The following is a 23661-nucleotide window of genomic DNA, read 5'->3' on the forward strand; positions in this document are numbered from 1 at the left end:
ACTTGCTATAAAAATTTGGGGGCTCACGGCGCATCGGAAAAATCGTGGCGAGAGTTCCCGACTTTTATAGAACATAAAAACCATACGACCGTTTGACATCACTGTAAAGCGCAAATAAACTAAGAGAGATGACTAGCAATTATGTTGAGCTGCATACAGAAAATATAAATAGTAAAAGTGCAGAGCGAAAAGTCCGATAACTCTGATTAGTTTTGTACTAGTATAAATTTTCATAATTACTAATATTTGGAGGTAAAAGCCTTATAAAGAATGGCTGATAAACTATAATAGAAGTCATAGTATTTTGATTTACTTTTGATGGACTAGACTATAATAAGTTTGCATTAAATTTCTTTGTATAAATTAAAAGAAGAGAGTAGCTGCTATTGTTTCTGAATACTTATATATAATCAAGTGAGTTGGCTATCTTCAATGTCAAAGGATAGTGAATCGATTCAGCGAAGTATTCTGAACTCATTTCAAGAGTCCGATGGTATTCTATCAAGCAAACAACCTGTCGAAACAAAGATGAATCTTTTGCCTACAAAGAAACAGTCTGAATCAAGTATACCATGTAATACTGAACCGGATATTGAGGAAGATCTGATTGGTGTTATAGAAGAAGATGATGACAAAGAAGTTCCCCAACCGGAGTTACGCATGAATGGGGGATATTCATGGGTGGTTCTAACTTGTGCATTTTTCATTAACTTTTGCGCATGGGGTAATAATTCGGCCTTTGCTGTATATTTCGCATACTATAGTAGTCATACACTTTATGAAGGAGCTACAGGGGTAGACTTTGCAGCCATTGGTGGTATAACTTTTGGTGTGGGATTATTATTTGCTCCATTAATTAATTTCATTACAGGGAAGATCGGATCAAAGGGTGCATTGATGATAGGAAATATAGTTCAATTTGCAGCATTATTCATAACCAGTTTTGATTCTCATCATCAACTTTGGCAATTATATTTAACACAGGGTCTCTTGCAGTCATTTGGTTTAGCATTTTTGGGGATTCCTTGTTTCACAATTCTTCCACAATGGTTTATAAACAAACCCATTGGAGAAAAATATGTAATTAGTGATAGAATGTTAACTTTATCACAAGGTATTGCATCAGCTGGATCTGGGGCTGGAGGTATACTATTCAATTTGGGAATGCAAAGAATTCTCCAAGATTATGATGTGAGATGGGCATTAAGAGCCCAATCATTTATTTCTATATTCTTAGTAACCTTATCAATTTTCTTCTTAAAAATTAGACTTAACCCGAATGTTAAGATTGCATTCACTTTCTTTAATAAGGATGTTTTTCTCTTCCCAGGGTTTTGGGGAGGTGTATTATACTTGGTATTTGCTATGTTCGGGTATGTTGTTCTTTTATATAGTCTTGCTGATTGGACACTTTCATTGGGATATACTGAGTATCAAGGTTCAATAGTTGCTGCTTTGATTTCTCTTGGTATTATGATTGGTAGACCCATCGTTGGATTGTTATCTGATAGATTAGGGGCAGTGACGGTTGCTGCGTATCTGTACTTGATCTGCGCCATATTATCTTTAGCAATGTGGATTCCAGCTAGAAATTATGCTACTGCTATAGCGCTTGGAATTTTAACTGGAGCAGTATCTGGTACAGTTTTTCCTACAATTGCTACCATTACTTTAAACATTGTTAATTTCAGATTCAGTAAGTTCAACGTTACATTTTATATGGAGTGGGTATTCTTAGGAGCTGCAGCTATAGTTTCCCCGGTAATTGGTATTGCACTTAAAAAAGATGAAATTGGCCCAACTCAATACGTTCACTGTTCAATATTCGTTGGAATTTCGTTTGTGGCAATATTTATCGAACTCATGCTTCTCCGAGGATTCATAATTTCAGTTAGGGAAATTGCTACTAACGAGATGACTGATGAAGAATATTTTGCCATTCGCCCGTCAATGTCTAGAATCATGACAAATACATTTAGATTTAAGGGTGTAGAAGGTATATAGTTAGATTACGTAGATATTCGATGCATAATATTTATTTAATGTTAATCAGGCATATGATTTGTAGTTAATAATTGTTTCATTAGAGGAATTTATGACGGTTGCAAAACCTATTTACGATTCAAGCGCACCTGCGTATACGGTTTTTAAACTTTTAGATGCTCCACTCGATCGGAGCTTGGCTTTATTATCCGCTTCATTATCCACGGAGTTTCAATAAAACCAACATTAAAAATCACAAAATAGCTATTTGATTACAAATTAACTTCTCTAAATGGATTACAACCCAATCAGATTGATTAACTTGATGCCTAACGCTCCTCTTGTCCTGAGGTGCGTGACACAATTATAGAGCCTTAATAGAATTTGCGTAAATGACACCTGAATTGGTACTCTCAAACTCCGAACTAGGAAAGTTCCGCTTTAAGAATATGCTTGCTTAATAATAAGGTATAATAGAAGTTTGCATAACTACCATAATGATAACTTAGCTTATTTATAGGCATCCCAAAACTTCATACTTATTTAAGAAATTTTCAGAGTGGATTTCTAATGCCCCCACTTCTCCTCGCGAAAAGTCATTGTTAACTAAAAGAATTTTGCAGTTCTCTTGTAAACGAAAATCTATATATGTATATCCACATCTGTCTATGAAGTCAAGGCTCTTTTGTAATCCCTTATTTATTATGATAACAAGATATTAACAAACATAATTATTTGTTAGTATTCTTAAATGATTTTAACTAGTTCCGATATTTCGGAATCGTCAAATCTTGAAAAACCGAAGCCAAGCCCGAATATGTCCCAAACTCCTTCTGTAGACATTTCGATTGAAGAGAGGGAATTGGGTCATATAACCAAAGAACAAGTAGATGAAGAAGAGATAGACTTACAAGAAGATTCATCGGTGGAGGAATTTCCCATGAACAAAGGCTATTCATGGGTAATACTTTGTTGTACCTTCATCTTAACTATGGCAGCTTGGGGTAACAATTCGGGGTATGCTATATATTTTGCATATTATAGCTCAAATGAAATTTACAAAGGATCGACTACATTGGATTTTGCAGCAATTGGTGGTATTATCTTCGGAGTTGGTATTACGTTTGCTCCGATAATTAATTATATAACTGGGAAATTAGGCTTGAAATGGATCTTAATGTTAGGCAACCTTTTCCAATTTCTATCTTTGTTTCTTACTAGTTTCGATTCCCATAAACATCTTTGGCAAGTGTTCTTAACCCAGGGTGTGTTACAATCCCTCGGCCTAGCATTACTTGGATTACCATCCTTCACAATATTACCACATTGGTTTCATAATACAGGAGATAAGAGCCACTATAGGATTAAAGATAGAATGTTAACCTTATCACAAGGTATATCAACTGCTGGTAGTGGTGCTGGAGGGATATTATTTAATTTGGGAATGCAAAAGATTCTTGAATCCCATGGTGCCGCTTGGGCATTAAGAACTCAGTCATTTATTTCATTGTTTTTAGTTACAACTTCAATCATCTTATTAAGAGAAAGGCATTCAGGTGTCAAAATAGCATTTACCTTAATTAATATGGAAATTCTTAAATTTCCGGGGTTTTGGGGTCTTGTTTCATATGTAACATTTTCTATGCTTGGATATGTGGTAACCTTATATAGTTTGGCTGATTGGACAATAGCTTTAGGTTACACTGCATATCAGGGTTCTATAGTTGCTGCAGTGGTTGCAACAGGAATGATTATTGGACGGCCAATAATTGGAATGTTGTCTGATAGATTTGGTGCTTTCACCGTTGCGGGGATAGTTTATTTGACATGTTCCATATTAGTTTTAACCATGTGGATTGTTGGTAAAAATTATGCAACCGCTTTAGTATTTGGATTATTTATGGGTGCATTATCAGGGACATTTTTCCCAACATTTGCAACCGTATGCTTAAATGTTTTGGGGTTTAGATTAGCGAAATTTAATGTAACATTCTACATGCTGTGGGTTAGTTTAGGTATTGCAGCTTGTTTTTCACCAATTATTGGTATTGCATTAAGAGAAAGAGCACCTGGTCCATTAGGATACAAGTTTTGTGCCATATTTGTTGGTGTATCATTTTTAATGAACACCTTGACTATCATACTCCTTCGTGGATATGTCATTTCTATGAGAAACATAACAAGTCCAGATATGACAGATACTCAGTATTTTGGTAGTATTCCCAAATTATCGGATATTTTAAGAAATTGTTTTAGATTCCGTGGCGTTGGATGGTTATAGTGGTCCTTCTGAAACGAATAACGTATTTTATTACTATTATTTAATTTATAGACTTTTTTAGCTTGTACAATACATGTGCATTATGCTTACGATATTGTTGGCAAAATATTACACTAAGCGCATGATCCAAAAAAGGATTATTGCAGCATTTGACAATGTTTAAGTCGTATAGTCATGATGACTACATCTGGGCCGGTCCAACCCTACATATACTGATGGTAAACAATACAGAATGATATGCAGTTACCAAATAAATAATTAATCGGTCGGTAAGAGACCCGATAGGGGAATTACTAATTACCCCATGACGGATGTAAGCAAGTTTGCACTATTTCCGTAACACAAGATATCACCAACGAAAAAAATGTTTGCCGTACCTTTGCAGCCTTGCGCTAATAAATTCTCCACAATGTGTGATTCTAACTATTAATAAGCCTAAATATCTTCCTATAATTCGCAAATAACGAATGGATGACTAAATAAGCATACGATTATACGTATATAAAGGCCGGTAGCCTGATTATAGTTGGGCTTATTTTCAAATTTTAATAACTACAAATACATTTACTATTAAAGACTAGGAAAATGACATTGTTGAATACTTTTAAGATGAAAACATCTAATCTGGAAAATTCGAATAATTCAGAAACTTCTAGCGAGTCAAATCAACCTGAGGTTATTGAATCAGTTGGTTATGCTCCTTCATTTGAAGATATAAGTGAAGAAGAAAAAAAATTGGACGTTATTGTTAGCAAACAGGGTCCACCACAACCCGTTGAGGAGGTTGATAAAGATATTAATGGAGGATATTCCTGGGTTATTTTAGCTTGTACATTTACCCTTTCTGCATGCTCTTGGGGGAACAATTCTGGATTTGCAGTTTATTTTGCATTTTATAGTACGCACAATCTTTATGAAGGAGCTACAGCTGTAGATTTTGCTGCAATCGGAGGTATTACTTTTGGTTTAGGTATTTCTTGTGCTCCTATCATTAATTATATTACAGGAAAAATTACTCCCAAAGGAAGTATTATCATAGGGAATATTTGTCAATTTCTTGCATTGTTTATTACAAGTTTTGATTCTCATCAAAAGTTGTGGCAACTTTATTTAACTCAAGGAGTTTTACAATCTTTTGGATTAGCCTTCTTAGGATTACCATCTTTCACAATTTTACCACAATGGTTCGCAAATAGAGGTTCTAAGGATCATTTTAGACTTAAAGATAGAATGCTTACATTTTCTCAAGGTGTAGTGGCGGGAGGATCTGGTGCTGGTGGGATCTTATTTAATCTAGGTATGCAAAAGGTATTGCAAACTCATGGTATTAGATGGGCATTAAGAGTTCAATCATTTATTTCCTTATTTCTTGTTACTATGGCTATTATATTTTTAAGACAAAAGAAGAATAAAAATGCTAAGATAGAATTTACCATTTTTGATAGTCATGTGTTCTTCTTTCCTGGTTTCTGGGGTTTATGTTTATTCTTCGGATTATCCATGTTTGGTTATGTTGTTACCTTGTACAGTCTTGCTGATTGGACAATATCTTTAGGTTATTCAGCTTATCAAGGATCTATTGTTGCAGCTATGGTATCCCTTGGAATAATAATAGGTAGACCAATTGTCGGTGTTCTTGCAGATAAATATGGTGCTATTACTATTTCTACTGTTCTGTATCTTGCCAGTGGAATTCTTATATTGGCCATGTGGATCCCAGCAAGAAATTATGCTACAGCTATTGTACTTGCTATTCTTAATGGTATTCTTTCTGGTGCTGTTTTTGTATGTATTGCTAGTACTGCAATTACAGTAACTGGGTTCAGAATGAATAAGTTTAATGTCACATTTTGTATGCTGTCAATGTGTCTAGGAGCATTTGCTATTGTTTCACCTATAATAGGTATATCGTTAAAGAAAAATATAATTAGTCCTACACAATATGTATATTGTGCTGTGTTTGTTGGTGCTTCATATTTTGCATTATTTATTGTCTTAGCAGTCTTGAGAGGTTTCATGATTTCAATTAAAGAAATTGAAACTCCTGGCTTGACTGATGTAGAATACTTCAGACTTAGGCCTAAAATATCTAGAGTTATAAGAAATTCACTTAGAATCAAGACTGAATATTGGATATAAGGATTGAAAAAGTTTAGAGAGACAATCAAACCTTTTTTGTTGTTGTTTATTTATATGTTTGATTTATTTGTAAGGGATAAAGTAGTTTATATATTTATATTTAATAGTATTAATATTCTAATTTAGTTTATAAATATTTGTGATTCTAATCATAGTGACTGATCTATTGAAGATTATGTATTATACAAGTATTTTGTGAAGATATATTGATTAATCTTCTTCAGTAGTAGAAGGTAAAAATACATCATTACCTTGTTCAAGTGCTTTCTTTGTATGATAAACAATGTCAGTAGATTCCCATGGATAAGCGATCCAAACATCAGGAACTGATCTTGCTGCAAAATAATTACCAGTATTCATAATTTCAGCAGGTAAATCAGCTCTCTTTTCCTTTTGTTTGTCATGTAAGACAAAGACTCCGAATTTTGTAGATGATGGATCAGCACCTTGAGCCTTTGCTTGTTCTTGTACATCTTTTTTCAATTCAGATACAGCATAGTGTAAAGTAGTTCTAGTATCATCAACTTCATCAATAATTAAAACATTTTTACCAACTAAATCAACTTTAGATTGATTATAATCGATCCATTGAGTTCTAACTACTTGAGTTCCAACTTCTTCAACAGTATTACCTATAGTTCCAATATCTTCATAAAGAGATAAGATAATAGCCATAATTCTAACATTTGGTTGACCAGGTTCCTTTAAAAATGAACGTAACATTCTAGCAGGAATAAAACCACCACCACCAATGGCAATGATTAAATCAGGTTTAAAGTCTTTAATTTTTGGTGCTATTTCTTGACATAATTGATGAATATTATTATAAGATATATACATCTTTGAAGCTTCAACGTCTGTACCAGTCATTTTGTTATATATTATATTATATTATTCTATTCTATTAGTATAAGGCTTCGAAGGGGAGTTTACGTCCCAAGAAAAGGAATAAAAATATATAAAGGAAATAAAAGAAAGAAGGGTGTAATTAAACTACATTTATATCAAATCCCGAAAAAGTTTTATTTAACCATTTCGCTAACTATGACATCAGCACATAGAAAAAAAAAGTCCCTTTTAAGAATTAACTAGAGATCTATTTGTGGTATAAAGTTAGAGTAAGATACCTTTAAAGTTTACTTCCAAAGGAACAATGAAGAACTTCTATAAGTTATTCCAGTTCCGTTGGACAAATCATTATGTAACCAATAACTTATAAATATTGTAAATGTCGAAACTTTACGTGTAGTACATACAATCAATAAACGTGTAAAAAATGTTCACAGGGCTCATTCCGTCGGAATACGTGCATTAATAATAGCAGTAGTACATACTAATAAATTAGTACCTACAAAATTTATATATAGAGATTTCGACATATAAATACATATATACGTGCTTATAAGAAAACTTTCATATTCTCAGATCATCCATATATGTCATTTTATGAACATAACCCATATTCATCTCATCTCATCTCTCATGACTCTACTTTCTATTTGTAACCCATTTAAAGTACGATGAATTTTTGCACGACTCACTCGAATGCCCTCTAGTAGTGCATATGGTATGGAATACGCCGATGCACACTTCCTATTTGGGATTCCTTGCAAAATGTACAATACCAAAGGCATATGAAGTCAACCATATACGAGAACATTAAGAATCAAATATTGGACTCATTCTCTGAATTAACTTTTAAGATTCAACAGTTTCCTCAGTGCGATGGCCCTACTGGTATACTTTTTTCTAGACTAAGCTATTAGGTTCATAATGTAGCTTTAACTTATAGTTACTGTTACATAAAATGAACTAAACAAGTGAATAGTTTACTGGGAATTGTACTGAGATGAATCGTTTCTTTATTGTCAAAAAAAAAAAAATGAAAACAATTGACAAACAATCAGATCACGAGAATGGTGACCGCCACTTCTTCCTACTTATGAGCCTTTGAGCCTTTTGATTGCAAGCAACTTTATTTTTTGTATATAATATTATAATAATGGGAAAGTAGTCGATACAGACATGGGTTCCGGATCAGAATCTAGGCAAATAGCTAGTCAAGCATGAATCAGGGCTCATGATTTGCATAGGGTGTCAAACATGCATATTTTGATTTCGGAAACCCTAGAAATACTTTAATGTGAATTGTATGTTTTAAACACTGCCTTGAAATAGTAAATAAAATCTGGAAAAATCAATTGGGCTGAATCAGTTACAAGCTATCGAACAAGTAAAAGTATGCTTCTAAAGTATGAGATGCCACTCGACAAACATTAAAATGTCCTTACACTTGATTCAGATCAATTTAACTGAAATTTATTCTGTTCACAACTAAGCGAATTCGAATACACCACTATCCCTAGTTTAGAGTATTTATTTGCAATTTTAGATATACCCAGTAAAATTAAGGAAAGTGACGAAGTTGCAAAATTGTGCATAAAAAGCGCTTTCCTAATTAGGCAACAACGTCGGTGCTCAATCAATTTTAAACTATTTTTGCACACGTGACTTTGTATAGTTAAGCATAATACGTGTACCTAATTGATTTTTCAACGATTCCAGCTATATTATCCATAGTATCTTCAATTTAAACCCAAAGGGGAAATAAACCATGAGATTAAAGACCAGTAGTATACTTTTATTACTAGTTCCTTTATTTAGCCTTGTTTCCAGTGCCATTTTAGGGCTTGATTTTGGTGAAAAATTCACTAAAGCCGTATTATTAGCACCTGGAGTACCATTTGAATTAGTATTAACTGATGAAGGGAAGAGGAAAGATCTTTCAGGAATTTCTATAAAATCCAATGGTAATAATAATAAAATAGAAAGAGTATATGGTTCTCAAACCGGTTCTTTATGTACTAGATTTCCTCAAACATGTTTATTAGATATTAAATCATTATTGGGGAAATCTATTGAAGATCCTCAAGTACAAGAATATGCTCATCAACATCCTGGTTTAAAATTAGTATCTGATAATACTAGATCAAATTCAATTAAATTTGATTTGGGTTATGATAATGATTCTTATATTTTTACAGTTGAAGAAATTGTAGCTATGGGTTTAGCTGAAATTAAAGCAAGAGCCATTAGTGATTTAGAAAGTAATCCAACAGCTTTACCAATTGCTGAAGATGTAGTAGTATCAATTCCTGCTTTTGCTTCACCTGCCACCAGACAAGCTTATTTAGATTCCTTACAATTAGCAGGATTTTCTAATATTTTAGGACTTGTTGATGATGGATCAGCTATTGCTTTAAATTATGTATCTAATAAAAAATTACAAAAATCAGATTATACTGGTATTAAAGAATATCATATAGTTTATGATATGGGTGCAGGATCTACTAGAGCAACCTTATTTTCTTTTACTCCTTTAAAAAATGGTACTATTATTGTTGAACTTGAAAGTATTGGATATGATGAATCATTTGGAGGAAGAAAATTAACTTCATCAATTCATGATGTTTTAACTGAAAAATTCTTAGAATTATTTAAATTACAACATACTGATATAACTCCTAAAATATCGGCTAGATTATTTGAAGCAGCAGAAAAGGCTAAAATTATCTTATCAGCCAATAATGATTATCGTATATCACTTGAATCAATTTATGATGATCGTGATTTTAAGACAAGTATTTCTAGAGAAGAATTTGAAGAAATTAATTCTGATTTGGTTCTGAAAATTACAGATCCAATTATAACTGCTATTGAAGATGCTTCTATCCCACTTAAAGATATTAAATCAATTATTTTACATGGAGGATCTACCAGAATTCCATTTGTTCAAAAACATTTAACTACTCTTGTTGGAGAAGATAGAATTTCAAAATCTGTAAATGCGGATGAAAGTTGTGCCTTAGGAACTACTTTAAAGGGATTAAGATTAAAAACTAAATTTACTAAATCAACTGAAATTGAATTAATTGAAAAATCTTATCATAATTATGAAATTAATGTCAATGATTCTCGTAAAGAAGGTGTAGTTTATGCTAAAGGAGCAAGAATTAGTGAACCAACTAAGATAGAATTAGGAAAGATTTCCAATTCCAATTCTATTGATATTGGATTATATGAAGATGATAAGTTAATTAAATCTTATCAGTTTGAAGATTTATCTTTAAAAGCTAAGAAATTGAATTGTAAATCAAAGGAAGAAATCGTTATATTTGGAACATTTGCCATTGATAATAATAAACTCTTTGATTTAACTAAAGTAGAATTAGAATGTGTTAGTAAAAAACAAAAGAGTTCTGGAGGTTTCTTTGATAAATTCTTAAAGAAGGATTCAGAAGAAAAAGTTGAGGAAGAAGAAGAAGAAGAAGTTGAAGAATTAGTTGAGCCTCAAATTGATGTTAATGATACTTCTAATGCCACCAATAAGACTTCATCTTCTAAAACTAAGAAATCATCAATTAGACTTTCTATTCCAGTAACTGTTACTATTCCTAAACCAACATATACTGGTATTAAACCAATTTCCAAAACAACTAAGGAAAGACTTTTAAGTAAATTAAAATTCCTTGATGAACAAGATGAAATTGCCATTAAATTAGAACATGTAAAGAATTTACTTGAAGGTCAATGTTATGAATTAAGAAATCATATTGAATCTAATGAAGATATTTTACTTGAAGAACTTTCTAGTGTAGATTTAATTGATTTCAGATCAACTATTAGTGATTTTATAGAATGGTTAGAATTTGAAAGTGACAATGCATCTGTTGAAGATGTTTTAGAAAAGATAACTCATATTAATGAAGCTAAAAAGAAATTAGATTCTATTATAAGTCTCGTAAATACTGATTTATCATATGAAAGCTTTAAAGATTTACATTCTAAAGCATCAGATTTAATGTTAAAAGTTGAAGAACTTACATTAGAACTTGCAGCTGAAGTTGAACAAATTAAAGAAAAGTTTAGTAAAGAAGGTTTTGACTATACTAAAGAAAGTAGTAAAGTTAAAACTCACTCGATAGGTAATGGAAAGGATAATTTATTAAATTTATCACAAATTATACCTGATTATAAGACAGTAGTTGAAGAAGTTGCAGATTTAGTAGCGTCTGAGAAAGCTTATAAATCTCATAATAAACAAAAGCTCTATGAATTCTATCAATCATTAGTTAATGGAATTCATAGTATCGAACAAGGGATTGAAAATATCTTATCTCACCATAAGGAAAGCCAAGAATTACTCAGTGACAGATTAGAGAAATTGGTTTATAGAAGAGTGCAACAGGAATACAGAAAGAAATTGAAAGAACTTGAAAAGGCCGAAGCCGAAGAGAAAGCGGCTGAAGCCAAGCAAGCAGAGTCAGAAGATCCTGAAATAGAGATTGAAGAGGAAGACGAAGAAGAAGAGCAACAGCAACAAGAGCAACAACAAGAGGAAGAAGAAACCGAGTCGCCTGAAGTTGAAGTTGAAGTTGAAGCTGAAAACGAAAATGACTCTGAAATCGAACATGACGAATTATGAGTCTACCTTAACAGCATACAATAATATTTATATATAAATATATACAGCGAATTAATACTTATTCATACATTGTAGTACTATAAAATACATCCGGTTGAAACTGATTAAATATGTAAATCATTTAAAAAATATCATATAATATATGTATATTGTGTTATGTGATAAAGCCGTATGTAAGATATCTATAAACGGTAATAAAATAAACTATGAAACAAAATAATATTAATGAATCGATGAGGGGAAAGAGACTGGTGCACACCCTGCCTATTTAGGCAATCAAGAACATCCTCAAGTATCACAAACTTAAACCCATTTAGTGAAATTTTAAATTTACCACATTCAAATTACCTGTTACTGATACATCATCACATAGTAAGTAAGCACAATATGCAGAGTAGATCCAACCTCATTAAAAGTATAAGGAGGTCTGGAGATTCAGGTCGTGGAAGTTCTAGATCCAGTGGAGATAGAGGAAGTGGAAGTGGAAGTGGAAGTGGAAGTGGAAGTTCACGAGGTGACAGTACAGATGCGTACCTGTTTAGAGATAATGGAAGATCTCGCGGCAGTGGACCATCATCCACTTCAAATTCATCTCCATCTAATAGTTATAGTTCATTAAGATCAGATCGAAGTTCTGTCCATGGCCTTGCCTCTCAAGAGGAAATATTTAGACTGATGGGTGGTAAGCCTAATGGTAAAGCAGATAGAAAAAGAGAAAGATCACCTGCAAGAGGTAGTTCTGGAAGAGGTGGAAGAGGTGGAAGTTCCAGTAGGGGAGGAAGCAGTAGTAGAGGAGGAAGTGGTTCTAGTAGAGGAGGAAGTATCAGAGGAGGAAGCATAAGAGGTGGAAGTATTCGAGGTGGCAGTGTAGGAGGTGACCGTGGAGGTAGTTCACGAGGAGGAGATGATAGGTCGTCAAGGTTTAGAGATGATCAATATTCCAGATCTAGAGAGAATGAAAGACCCTCAAGAGGTCGTGAAGAACGTAACCCATGGCCATCTGATTCAAATAATCATAGTGGTGCTGCTGGAAGTTTGAAAGTTCATCCAGATAGATTAAAACAAGTACCCGCACATGAGCAAAATGGTAGAAGAGATGATAGTAATCGAGGTTTTGGAAATAAAAGAGGAGATGTTAGAGAAAGAAATAATGATTATAATCAAGCAAGTGATTACAGAAAAAATGGGGATGATAGAAGAGTTCCAACCGCCAGAACTGGAGGATTTGAAAAAGCAACTGAATCAAGAAATGGTAGATGGACTAAAATTACTAAGAATCCAGCCACAAGTTTTTCAAAAGTTCAAGATTTTCTTACTGATATTGATAGTATTTCTAATGTAGATGCTGTTGAAGTTTTAAAGAGTCGACTTAGTAAAGTTGAAAGTTATCCAACATTAGATCAAATTAAAATTATTGATTCAGGTTGGGGAGTTAAAACTAAAGGATTTGAAGAAGTTAGTGCTCAAAGAGCTAAATTATCTGGTTTATTCCCCCTTCCAGGTTATCCTCGACCTGTTGATTATACAAAATTAGAAGGAGTAATTAATGATAGATTAGCCGAATCAGATAATCTTTTACGAGAAACTTCTAAAATTGATCCAATTGATTCAAAGAATTCTAAAACTTTAATCTTTGGAAATATTAATTTTGATCAAATTAATTATTTAAAACTTGTTGATAATTTTAGTAGTATTTTAAAAAGTATTGATATTGAAGAATCATCTACTTTTAAAGTTGAAAAGAAGAAATTTACTAAAGATAATAATCATTTAATTGTGGAATTTTCTAATCATCTTGCTGCCACAATTATTTCATCATTTAATGGTTTAGAACTTTCTTTTAATAAATTTAAAGAAGATAGTGAACCATTTAGAGATGATTCATTAACTTTTACAATTAGTATTGAAAGACCCAAAGAATATGTGGTTCAAACTTTATTACCAGCTTATGAAGAAATATCTCTTGATAAAGATATTGAAGAAATTGTACTTGATAGTCCAAGAAAAATTACTATTAAAGTTAATACTTCAGCAACTGAAACTCTTATAATTCAAGAATTGAAAAAAATTGCTCCAATTAAAGCTTTTCAATTATTAAGAGAAATTGGTACAAAAGAATCTTTAGGTATTGGATTTATTGAATTTTATATTGAACCAAAAGAATTTACCACATTAGATGAAATAACTAATAAAATTCAAGAATATATTAATAAATCTAAAGAAATTGAAATTATTAATGATGCATTTTTTTCATGTATTATACCATTTGAAACTAGTATACAAGATTGTGTTATTGAAATGGATACATTAACTAAATTAGCTACTAATGAATTAGTTAAAGCTACTCCAAAACTGAGTGTTATTCAATTACTTAATATGTTTAATCCAAAAGATTTATCTGATGATGCAAAATATCAATTCTTTAAACAAGATATTTATCAAGAAGTTATTAGATTTGGTGAAGTTAAATCAATTAAATTTCCTAGACCAGCCACTGATTTTTTGCCTGGTCTTAGTCAATTTAAAGAACCTGGTTTAGGCAAAATCTTTATTGAATTTGAAGATGAATCAGTTGCTTTACAAGCAATTGTTCAATTGGCTGGAAGAACTTATAATGATCGTACTGTTCTTGCTGGTTATTTCAGTTATGATGATTATCAAAAGGGTATCATTTAATTTAGTAAAATTAGTATTTGCTATTAGTATTTGCTTATTAGTATTTGCTTATTACTATTTGCTTATCACTACTTGCTTATCAATACTTGCTTATCAATACTTGCTTATTACTACTTGCTTCTACTTATTACTTATCTTAAATTTTTAGCATTCTAGGTATTGAATTAATACTAATATTATATTATATAACTTAACTTAAACTTATAGATTATAGATTATTTTCAATTAGAAATGATTTAACTTCAGTTGGAACATTTCTATCATAACCATGACGAACTATTAAATCATATAGTTGTTTAGGTAATTCCGGTATAAAACTTAGACTAAGTTTTATAATTTCATTTTCATTTAAAGGAGGGAAATTTCTTAAAATTTTCATAGGCAGATCAGAATTTAATAATAAAGATCTATTAATAATTAATTGAGCCACTACAAATAATATATTCATATGAATTCCATAGGCAAATAAAAAATCCCATAATTTTAATACTGATTTTAATGGAGGAGTACAAGCACATAAAGTTAAAATTGAAGGAAATGCATAAATTTCTGGTTTTAAAAATTTTGAATCAAGATATTCACTTAATACTGGATCAATTATTTTTAATACAACTTCAACTAAATTTAATGCAGTATGAACTCCATCTAAATTTGGAGTTATATATAAAGGTATATGATTTCTTATTAAATTATGTAATATTGCATAAGCATAAGGTTCACTTTTATGACAAACATAAGCTATTGGAGCTAATAATACATTTAAACCTTGTACATAACCAACTTTATCATCTATAGTTATAGCTATACAAGATAGTATACGAATTAATGATTCTTCACTAACTTTTGATTTAAAATTTGTATCATTCTTTAAAGTTCTAAATGTATCATTCTTAATCTTTTTATATATAATAGGATTTAAAGTTCGAGGCATTGATTGTAATAATGATATATATTCTTCAGTTCGAAAATTAGGTACTCTTAATAATATTGACCAAACATATGATCTATAGGGGGATTGATCATAACCTGATGGAGTACTTATACCTTCAATAAGTATCATATATCTTAATTGAGATAATCCATTCTCAAGAAATAATTGTGATCCACTAATGAATTGTTCTATACTATCTTTTTTACGACCTCTTACTTGTTGTTTTAGTGGAGACGATTGCATAGTTTGTAACATAATAGTAGAAGTGAGTATGTTAATTAAGTAGTATAGTTATAGTAGTTGTAGTAGTTGTAGTATATAGATCATTTCTGTAAAAGGTAAACAAATAACAGTTTATGTATGTGTTTACAGGTTAACTGACATATTACAGGTTCACTACTAGAAATTGAAAAGTTGCACGTCCAAAGCACCCTCACCAAAAACACGGTACAGCTCTCTATAGACAGACAACACCCAAAGAGTCAACTACCACTAACAAAGTCAACTTGTGTGTATACTAATACTATTATCAAAAGTTAGTTGATTGAATAACACTATGTTCGGATTAGGCAAATTATTATATGTGATAATATTCACAATTAATGGAATAGCAGTTCTCAGTGAGGACAGATTTCTAAATAGAATCGGATGGGGATCAAGTGCTACTAATAGTAATCTTCAACCACAATATCAACAATTTAATACTGGATATGATGCTAATGAAGGATCATCGGTTAAGACTAGATTGGTCAATTTAATAGGAGCTGTAAGAACATTAATGAGAATACCTTTAATAGTGGTCAATATTGTAATTATATTATACGAAATAGTTTGGGGTTAAGTAGGTACACTTTAAATATATATATGCATACTACAGATTAATATTAATATTATTTAAAATTATTATATGAACTAACCAAACAGTAATCTGTCATTTGTTGTAGTTATTGTTATTGTTATTGTGATTATTATACATAGATGCTATACTATACAGAGTTGGTTCATTGTCTCATCTCAAAGTTGACCTAAAAGTTTTGATTTATTAAGTGTTTGAATTGAAGAAAATCTTAGTCATTATTATCATTACAACATTAGATGGATGAATTAATCTATTCTGTTTTAACGGAAGTATCGGGATTAGAGTTTTGTAAACGATCTCTTGATTTCTTAAATAATTCTTCTTGTTGCCTAAGCAATTCTTCTTCTGATAAACCAGAATTTTGAAATTTATTATTCTTCTTTTCCTTTCCTTTTAATAATTCTTTATGTTCATCCAATACTTTATTTATAATTTCAAGATAATTATGGAAATCCAATTCTTCTAATGCCTTAACGACATGATCTGATGCAATGGTTTTTTTAGCCTCCTTTTCCGCTATATCATTCAGTTGGGTTGATAACATCATAATAAATAATATACTACATTCAGTAATGGCTTCTCTTGCTTCTTTAGATATAGCAATATCTTTCGGAAGTATTTCACTAATTATCTTTTGAACAGTTGCCTTTGGAAGTGATAAATCATCCGTAGACGCTGATCCTGATGAATATTCAGACATATTATTATTATTATTATTTATTTATTTATTTATTATTAAATTGATTCGTATCTTAATGATGCCCGTAATTATATCATAGATTTCTTTTAACAGCAATAAAAAGTCGAGTTTTTTTGTCTTCCTTTTATACTTTTTTTTGGACTGCTGATGGGAGTCAGATTATGTAATCAGGTGGGATTAGATAATATCTGAATTATATGTTTATTAGAGTTAGTTAGATAGGAACATATGTAGTAATTATAGGTTTTATGGTTAAAGTAATTAATGAGTTGTTCTCATTATGTAAATAATATATGCTCGAATTATAATGATTTATATGTTCTATCTTTTATTATATGTTCTATGATTTATATGCTCTATGATTTATATGCTCTATGTATGTATATACGGTCTATGTATGTATATATGGTCTATGTTATATAATTATATTACCTAAGATATGAAGTTAACAGCAGAAGTTATAAACTCCTGAGGCTTATCTGTTACCACCCAATGTCCACATTCGAATTCTTCAAACTTTACATTCGTAAAGTAATGATGAAATATTGGCAAGTACTCATCTTTAACAAAATTAGAATGCTTACCAGAAATGACTAATACTGGTTTGTCAAAAATTTTATTATTTAGTTTATCAGATGGCCAATCTCCCATATTACTAATAACATCTTCCTTAAGAAAATTGAATACAGGAACTCTAAAATATTGATCCTTTATCTTATAATTCTTGTTAATATTAGTCTTTAAGAAAAATTGAACTTTCTTATCTGGCTCATATTGATCTAATATAGAATCAACTTTAGAAGCTTGAAAAGTTGGAGATTTATTAATAAAATTAGGAAAGTCATATTCTACATGACACATTCCTACCACATCTTTTTCAAAACTTTCATCTAATTGACTACTAACAGGACTATTATCAATAACTATAATTTTTGATAACAATTCTGGTTCAAGTAATCCCACAATCATGGCAACTTTAGCTCCCATAGAATGTCCTACTAATATAGCATCATTCCAATTTTTATCTTGTAATACTTTAATTACATCTAATGCTAAATGATAATAATCATGAGGTCCAGCATGCATTGATTGTCCATGATTTCTCATATCAACTCCATAAACTGGATGTCGAGTTAATTGAGTAATATGTCTTGCAACTGTACCATAATTTTGTTTAGATCCAAGAAATCCATGTAACATAACAATAGGTGATAAATTAGTATCTATTTCAAATGTTTTAGATGGTTTATATTGTTGATACAGTAATTCAATAGTTTCATGATATGGTAATTTTGGTATACTATCTAATTTAAATGTTTTAAAAAGATGTTTATGACGACTGAAGAACCAACCAGATTGGTTAAGATATCGCACAGTATCATATTTAAATGATCTCTTCATTATCAACTGTCTACATGTTGGCCTTACACACCCAATTACCAACATGTTGCACACAACAACTTAGCAGTAGTAGTAGTAGTGGTGGTGGTGGTGGTGAAAAATATCGCTTAACAGTTTAGGCCATAATTTTTTTTTTCTTTGCAATTGCTGCATTTATACCAAATAGGCAAATTCATTAAAGACTATACATGTATATAATAAATTAAAATAAAGAACTTGTTAAAAGAATTAAATCGTTAGTTATCACCTTTATAATTATTTTGATTATTCTTGACTACCTCTATTGGCTCCACCAAATAAATTGCTAAGATCTGGGGCTCCACCGGCTCCACCACCTAATCCAAAGTTTTGAGCCATTTGACGAACAGCTGGATTACTCATTAAATTAGATAATGCTTGAGGATCTTGCATCATTCTATTGGCAGCAGCCATAATATCTGGATTATTCATCATTTCTGATAAATTTGGCATACCTCCACTACCAAATAAGTTACCTAAATTACCTAAATCAGGTAAACCTCCAGCACCAGCACCAGCACTTGCACCGGCACCAGCAGATGAAGAAGATTCAGATTCACTTGGTGTAACATCAGTTTTAGAAATAGAATTTTCTAATTCTTCTTCAAATCTAGTCTTAGCAGTTTCATAACCTTTAGTCATAGCATCTGATTTGTTTGGACCTTCAATATCAAGACCCTTTTTGTAAGCATCCATAGAAGCCTTGGCATCACCAAGAGCATATTTGGCTAAACCTAATCTAGAATAAGCTTTTGAAAAGTTTGGATTTAACTTGATTGCTGCTTCAGCATCAGCAACGGCCTTTTCATGTTGTTGAGAAGAACTATAGGCAGCAGCTCTATTGGATAAATAAACTACATTTGAACCGTCTAATTCAATAGCTTCAGTATATTTGGAAATAGCAGTAGAGAAATCCTTAGCAGCCATAGCTCTATTACCTTCTACTTTTAAAGCATCAGCTTTTTCCTTTGTAGCAGCATCAACTTCAACTGGACTACTACTACTACTAGTAGAAGTAGAAGTAGTAGCACTTGCAGTACTAGCAGATGATGATGATCCTGATAAACCAGCTTGAATCAATTCAGGTAAGGACTTTCCATCAAATACTTTAACTTGTTCATCCTTATCAACTTCAAAGGCATCAGCTATACAATCAATAGCTACATCTAATGATTCAACATAATCTTCAGCAATCTGTTTATTACTAACAGCTTGTTTTAAGAACTGAACAATGGATAATGCTATATCCTTATTTTTTATACTAGACATTGAATTGAACTAATTTATTACTATTCAATACACAACTGCTTTACTATAGTGGAGTATCTATTATATATTATATTATATATATATTATACAAATTGAGAAATATATATTGCCTGCCACGACTTTGGAATCGGCCCCAAATTTTCGGTAGTTAGCGCCCCAATTTCTTCTCGAATATTCTGTAATTTTAATTGTCTTTTAGGGAGACGCCCACGACCACTGACTGTCACTAAATAGGCTGCAAATTTTTTTTTTCTTCGTTTAGGATCTAGGCGACTGCTTAGACTTAACCCTTAACGAGAATAATGCTTGAGATAATTCAAGATGTCTATTCTTTAATCTTATAAGTTCAAACTTGGTGAATTCCTTAATACCATACAGAAGAAGATGAGATCTTAATTTTAAGAATTTAGTAATTTCTACTGCTACTAACTCATGATCCCATTTTAATTGTACGTTAAGTTTTAAAATTTGTTTAACTTTCTCAGATTTAGTCATTACAAGTTTCTTATATCTTGCCTTTTTACTCTCTAAAATATTCCCAAAATTGAAGAGTGAACTAGTGGGATCATCGAATTCATGATCTTGAATTGGTTCAATTGTGAAAGTGTTTCTTCTTTGTAAAGATCCATTGTTTGGTTCATTGGTATCTGCTTCTTGTTCTTGTTGTTCTTCTTGTTGTTGTTGTTGCTGTTGTGGAGGTTGGGATTTCAGTTCTATCTTGTGTAACTCTGAATTCAACTCAGTTATTGATTTGTAAATGCTTTTCCAACTTTGGATAGAGTTTAACACATGATTCATATGTTTGAATAATTCATCAAATGTAATCTCTAACCATGAAATGTATGGTAACAATTTAGAATATCCATGGTCCTCTGTTGTATATTCATTAGTAGATCTAATACCACTTAATTCTGGTATTAACTCTGATAATGATACTTTAGATAATAATCTATCATACAAAAATCTTACATCAGCTTGTTTGATTTCTCCAACAGCAATTAATTTTCGAAGAATTGTGAGTTGAGTTTTAGATTGAATTAAATCTTCTTTAGTATACTTTATAAACCCTTCAATATCTTTAATTGCATTTCTAGTCATAGTAACCTCTCCCAAACTTCTCCTTCTTTGCTCTTGTATTTCATTCATTTCTTGAAATAATTCTAAAGTCAGTTTATTCTTTGAGCCATTAGTATCACTAATAAACTTTTCAAATAAATCCGTCTCTTCTTGGATTATTAATGTTTTAAAATAAATATTGAATTGATCAATCAATCTATTAACTCTTAATTTATGAAAGTATGGTGTGGTAGATCCATTTCCATAATTATTCCATATTGTGGAGACATCAGGATATATCGATAATGGATTCTCTAGTTTTTGTAAAGATATAATCAGTTTAATAGACTCAAGAGATTTATTAACTCTTTTGTCTGGTGTCATAAGAAAATAAACTACCCAATCAGCTCGACTTGGATCATACTTCGCATTGAGTGCAATAAGTTTATTGTTTTCAGTCTTTGGTGAATAATTATTAGCCAAAAAATCAAAAATTAACCGTTCTACTTTTTTAAAATCAGGACTAATACCTGTTGCTTTTGAAGCAGAAAATCCAAGAAAATCTAATACATTATACCAATTTTTTGTATCTTCCTGTAAAAAATTAAGTCGATCATCTACAAGTAGATTTCGAAGATTTTCAATCCTATTTGCCTTAACATAAAGATTTAATGGACTAAGAAATTTATGATTAACTTGATTAACATTAACTAAATTTTTTTTATCTTGTAATAATTCTGTGAATTTCAAATTTCTTCTTATAATATGTAATAATGTATTACCTAATTTATCCATATGTTTATCAAAATCAATATTACCTCGACCATATTTTTTATATACACAATCAAATGCTTTTGAAATTAATTTACCATAATCTAAATGATCATAACATCGACATACTGTATATAATGGAGTATAAGTATTCATATCTTTTAATTCCCAATCAATTAAATGACCAATAATATCAATTAAATGATAATTATGGAATATATAATGTCCAACACTTCTACCTGATGAATCAACTAAATTAAAATATTTTTTTTGTTCCAATAATGTTGCATTAGTTAAAATTAAATTAACTAAATCATTTGATATATCATTACATTCTTCAGTTAAAGCAATCATTAATAAAGTTTGATTAGTAGTTATATTTTTATCAAATAAAATTTCATCAATAGAAAACCAGGTAGGATTTTCATTAATTAAAACATTATACATATCATAATTTTTTGATCGTATAGCAAACATTATACAACTTTCACCATTAATATTTTTACTCTTTAAAAAATGATCATAAGGAATTTCATTATTAATAAATGAATGTTTAACATTATCTATAATAATTCTAAATTTATTAATATCATTATGTTGAATACAAGACCATAAATCAAAATTATGTTGAGAACTATCAACAATTCTTGCATAATCTTTTTGCATACTTAAGAATGCAAATACAATTCTTAAATTTGTTACCATAAATTTTAATCCTCTTACATCTTCTAATGGTATAGCTGTAAAACTTTCAATATAATAGACATGAGCTTCAATATTATCTACTTTTGAATGAACAACTACCATAATTAATAAAGGTAATAAAATATCAGCATCACCTTCAATTCCTAAAATTTTATTAGATTCTGCTAAAATTTCATAAGTTTTACTAATAATTTCAGTTTTAAGTCTCAGATTAATAATTGATGCATCAGATAATTTCGAGAATTCTTGAATTGCAGCTACAATTCTTTTTTGAAATTCATTATATTGCCATGGTTTATCTATTTGAGCATCTAATTGATTTAATGCTAAACATGATAAATAATCATATTTTTCATTAGTTAAGATTTTAATTGAATGTTCATCAGTTTTACCATCATTAGGGAAATTAAATTGATAAATTAATTTTGACCAAAGTTTATCATATAAATTTAATTCAACATATTCATGAATTAGTTGATCAACTTGAGGATATGTCTTTTGAATATGATCAATTATTTCATAAGTTTGTTGACCATTAGGATCAGTTACACTTTCTTGTAAAATATCAAAAGCAGCTTTTCTTATTTTATAAAATTCATCAGTAATATCAGCAAGATCTCTTTGACCAGTAGTTCTTAAAAGATTAAAATCTTTATTATTATTATGAAATAATCGATAGAATTTTTCACTAACAGCCTTTGATAAAATTGGATAATTTCTTAATAATTTTTCAAAAGTTATTGAATCAGATAATTGATTTCTTAAAGTATTATCATGAGGAGAATTGGGAGAATTTGGAGAATTTATTAAAGAACTTATTGGAGAAATATCATGAGGATTATAACTTCCAAATAATGAATTTTCAATATAAATTATCATTAATTTACTTCCCTTAGGGAAATAATCACTAATCAGATCAACATATTGATAATATAATATTCGAAGTTTTAAACTTTTTTTAAACCCTTTACCAGTAAATATCATTCCATTTTTAATTAATAATTGTTTACCATTCATGGTATTATAAATTACCAGTTGAACTTTTGATATAGGAGTTATAGTTGTTGAATGAGATGAACCAGTTCGAATTATATGAGATCGTATAAAATCTTCATCATTATAAAATAATTCTCTTAATCTTGTAGGATTTGAACTATTGGTAGTGGTTGGATCAAAACAATCATGTTGAATATAACATGGAGGTACTAATATAGTATAATCATTATGATTTCTACCTAATTCATCAATGGTTTGTTTGAATGGTGCTCGTTCAGGATGTGCATTATTAAATAGACAATTTAGGAATGGATTCCATAGTAACGGTAGATACTTCAACTTTACTGCTGAACTCATTACTTTGCATTATTGACGAGATTTGTGGGTATAG

At 30.6% G+C, this 23661-nt stretch overlaps 12 protein-coding genes across 12 annotated transcripts; 6 read left to right on the top strand and 6 right to left on the bottom strand. All coding sequences in view use genetic code 12, as the record gives it.

Annotated features, from left to right (window-relative positions):
- Positions 1–90: 90 nt before the first annotated feature.
- On the top strand, positions 91–2053 carry RJT21DRAFT_122981 (monocarboxylate transporter). The gene has a single exon (XM_064882569.1). The coding sequence runs from the start codon at positions 433–435 to the stop codon at positions 2002–2004; it is 1572 nt and encodes a 523-aa protein (XP_064736442.1). The 5' UTR covers positions 91–432; the 3' UTR covers positions 2005–2053.
- A 747-nt stretch (positions 2054–2800) lies between these two features.
- Positions 2801–4264, top strand: RJT21DRAFT_265 (monocarboxylate transporter; the record flags this gene model as incomplete). Its single annotated transcript, XM_064883956.1, has 1 exon — positions 2801–4264. The coding sequence occupies one exon, from the start codon at positions 2801–2803 to the stop codon at positions 4262–4264; it is 1464 nt and encodes a 487-aa protein (XP_064736443.1).
- Positions 4265–4557: 293 nt separating this feature from the next.
- On the top strand, positions 4558–6508 carry RJT21DRAFT_54812 (monocarboxylate transporter). The gene has a single exon (XM_064885025.1). It carries the CDS (start codon positions 4850–4852, stop codon positions 6401–6403), a length of 1554 nt encoding a protein of 517 aa, XP_064736444.1. The 5' UTR covers positions 4558–4849; the 3' UTR covers positions 6404–6508.
- Positions 6509–7483, bottom strand: HPT1 (hypoxanthine phosphoribosyltransferase). Its single transcript, XM_064885026.1, has one exon. The coding sequence runs from the start codon at positions 7271–7273 to the stop codon at positions 6614–6616; it is 660 nt and encodes a 219-aa protein (XP_064736445.1). The 5' UTR covers positions 7274–7483; the 3' UTR covers positions 6509–6613.
- Positions 7484–8986: 1503 nt separating this feature from the next.
- On the top strand, positions 8987–11985 carry LHS1 (Hsp70 family chaperone). The gene has a single exon (XM_064882570.1). The coding sequence runs from the start codon at positions 9018–9020 to the stop codon at positions 11886–11888; it is 2871 nt and encodes a 956-aa protein (XP_064736446.1). The 5' UTR covers positions 8987–9017; the 3' UTR covers positions 11889–11985.
- Positions 11986–12054: 69 nt separating this feature from the next.
- RJT21DRAFT_54842 (uncharacterized protein) lies at positions 12055–14668 on the top strand. The gene is made up of 3 exons (XM_064885027.1): positions 12055–12363; positions 12646–12651; positions 12682–14668. The coding sequence occupies exons 1-3, from the start codon at positions 12276–12278 to the stop codon at positions 14562–14564; spliced, it is 1977 nt and encodes a 658-aa protein (XP_064736447.1). The 5' UTR covers positions 12055–12275; the 3' UTR covers positions 14565–14668.
- Positions 14669–14772: 104 nt separating this feature from the next.
- Positions 14773–15738, bottom strand: BUB2 (Bub2p; the record flags this gene model as incomplete). The annotated part of the gene is made up of 1 exon (XM_064885590.1): positions 14773–15738. The coding sequence occupies one exon, from the start codon at positions 15736–15738 to the stop codon at positions 14773–14775; it is 966 nt and encodes a 321-aa protein (XP_064736448.1).
- Positions 15739–15900: 162 nt separating this feature from the next.
- On the top strand, positions 15901–16378 carry RJT21DRAFT_54853 (uncharacterized protein). The gene has a single exon (XM_064885029.1). It carries the CDS (start codon positions 16052–16054, stop codon positions 16334–16336), a length of 285 nt encoding a protein of 94 aa, XP_064736449.1. The 5' UTR covers positions 15901–16051; the 3' UTR covers positions 16337–16378.
- A 1-nt stretch (position 16379) lies between these two features.
- Positions 16380–17345, bottom strand: NCB2 (negative cofactor 2 transcription regulator complex subunit). The gene has a single exon (XM_064885028.1). The coding sequence runs from the start codon at positions 17052–17054 to the stop codon at positions 16605–16607; it is 450 nt and encodes a 149-aa protein (XP_064736450.1). The 5' UTR covers positions 17055–17345; the 3' UTR covers positions 16380–16604.
- A 4-nt stretch (positions 17346–17349) lies between these two features.
- RJT21DRAFT_122988 (putative hydrolase) lies at positions 17350–18552 on the bottom strand. Its single transcript, XM_064882571.1, has one exon. It carries the CDS (start codon positions 18498–18500, stop codon positions 17487–17489), a length of 1014 nt encoding a protein of 337 aa, XP_064736451.1. The 5' UTR covers positions 18501–18552; the 3' UTR covers positions 17350–17486.
- On the bottom strand, positions 18553–19789 carry SGT2 (Sgt2p). The gene has a single exon (XM_064882572.1). It carries the CDS (start codon positions 19740–19742, stop codon positions 18720–18722), a length of 1023 nt encoding a protein of 340 aa, XP_064736452.1. The 5' UTR covers positions 19743–19789; the 3' UTR covers positions 18553–18719.
- A 46-nt stretch (positions 19790–19835) lies between these two features.
- RJT21DRAFT_122990 (uncharacterized protein) lies at positions 19836–23654 on the bottom strand. Its single transcript, XM_064882573.1, has one exon. It carries the CDS (start codon positions 23625–23627, stop codon positions 20001–20003), a length of 3627 nt encoding a protein of 1208 aa, XP_064736453.1. The 5' UTR covers positions 23628–23654; the 3' UTR covers positions 19836–20000.
- Between the last annotated feature and the right edge of the window lie 7 nt (positions 23655–23661).

This window comes from Scheffersomyces amazonensis, assembly GCF_036850825.1.
Source record: "Scheffersomyces amazonensis strain UFMG-HMD-26.3 chromosome Unknown RJT21scaffold_7, whole genome shotgun sequence".
In the NCBI taxonomy this organism is placed as follows: Eukaryota; Fungi; Ascomycota; class Pichiomycetes; order Serinales; family Debaryomycetaceae; genus Scheffersomyces; species Scheffersomyces amazonensis.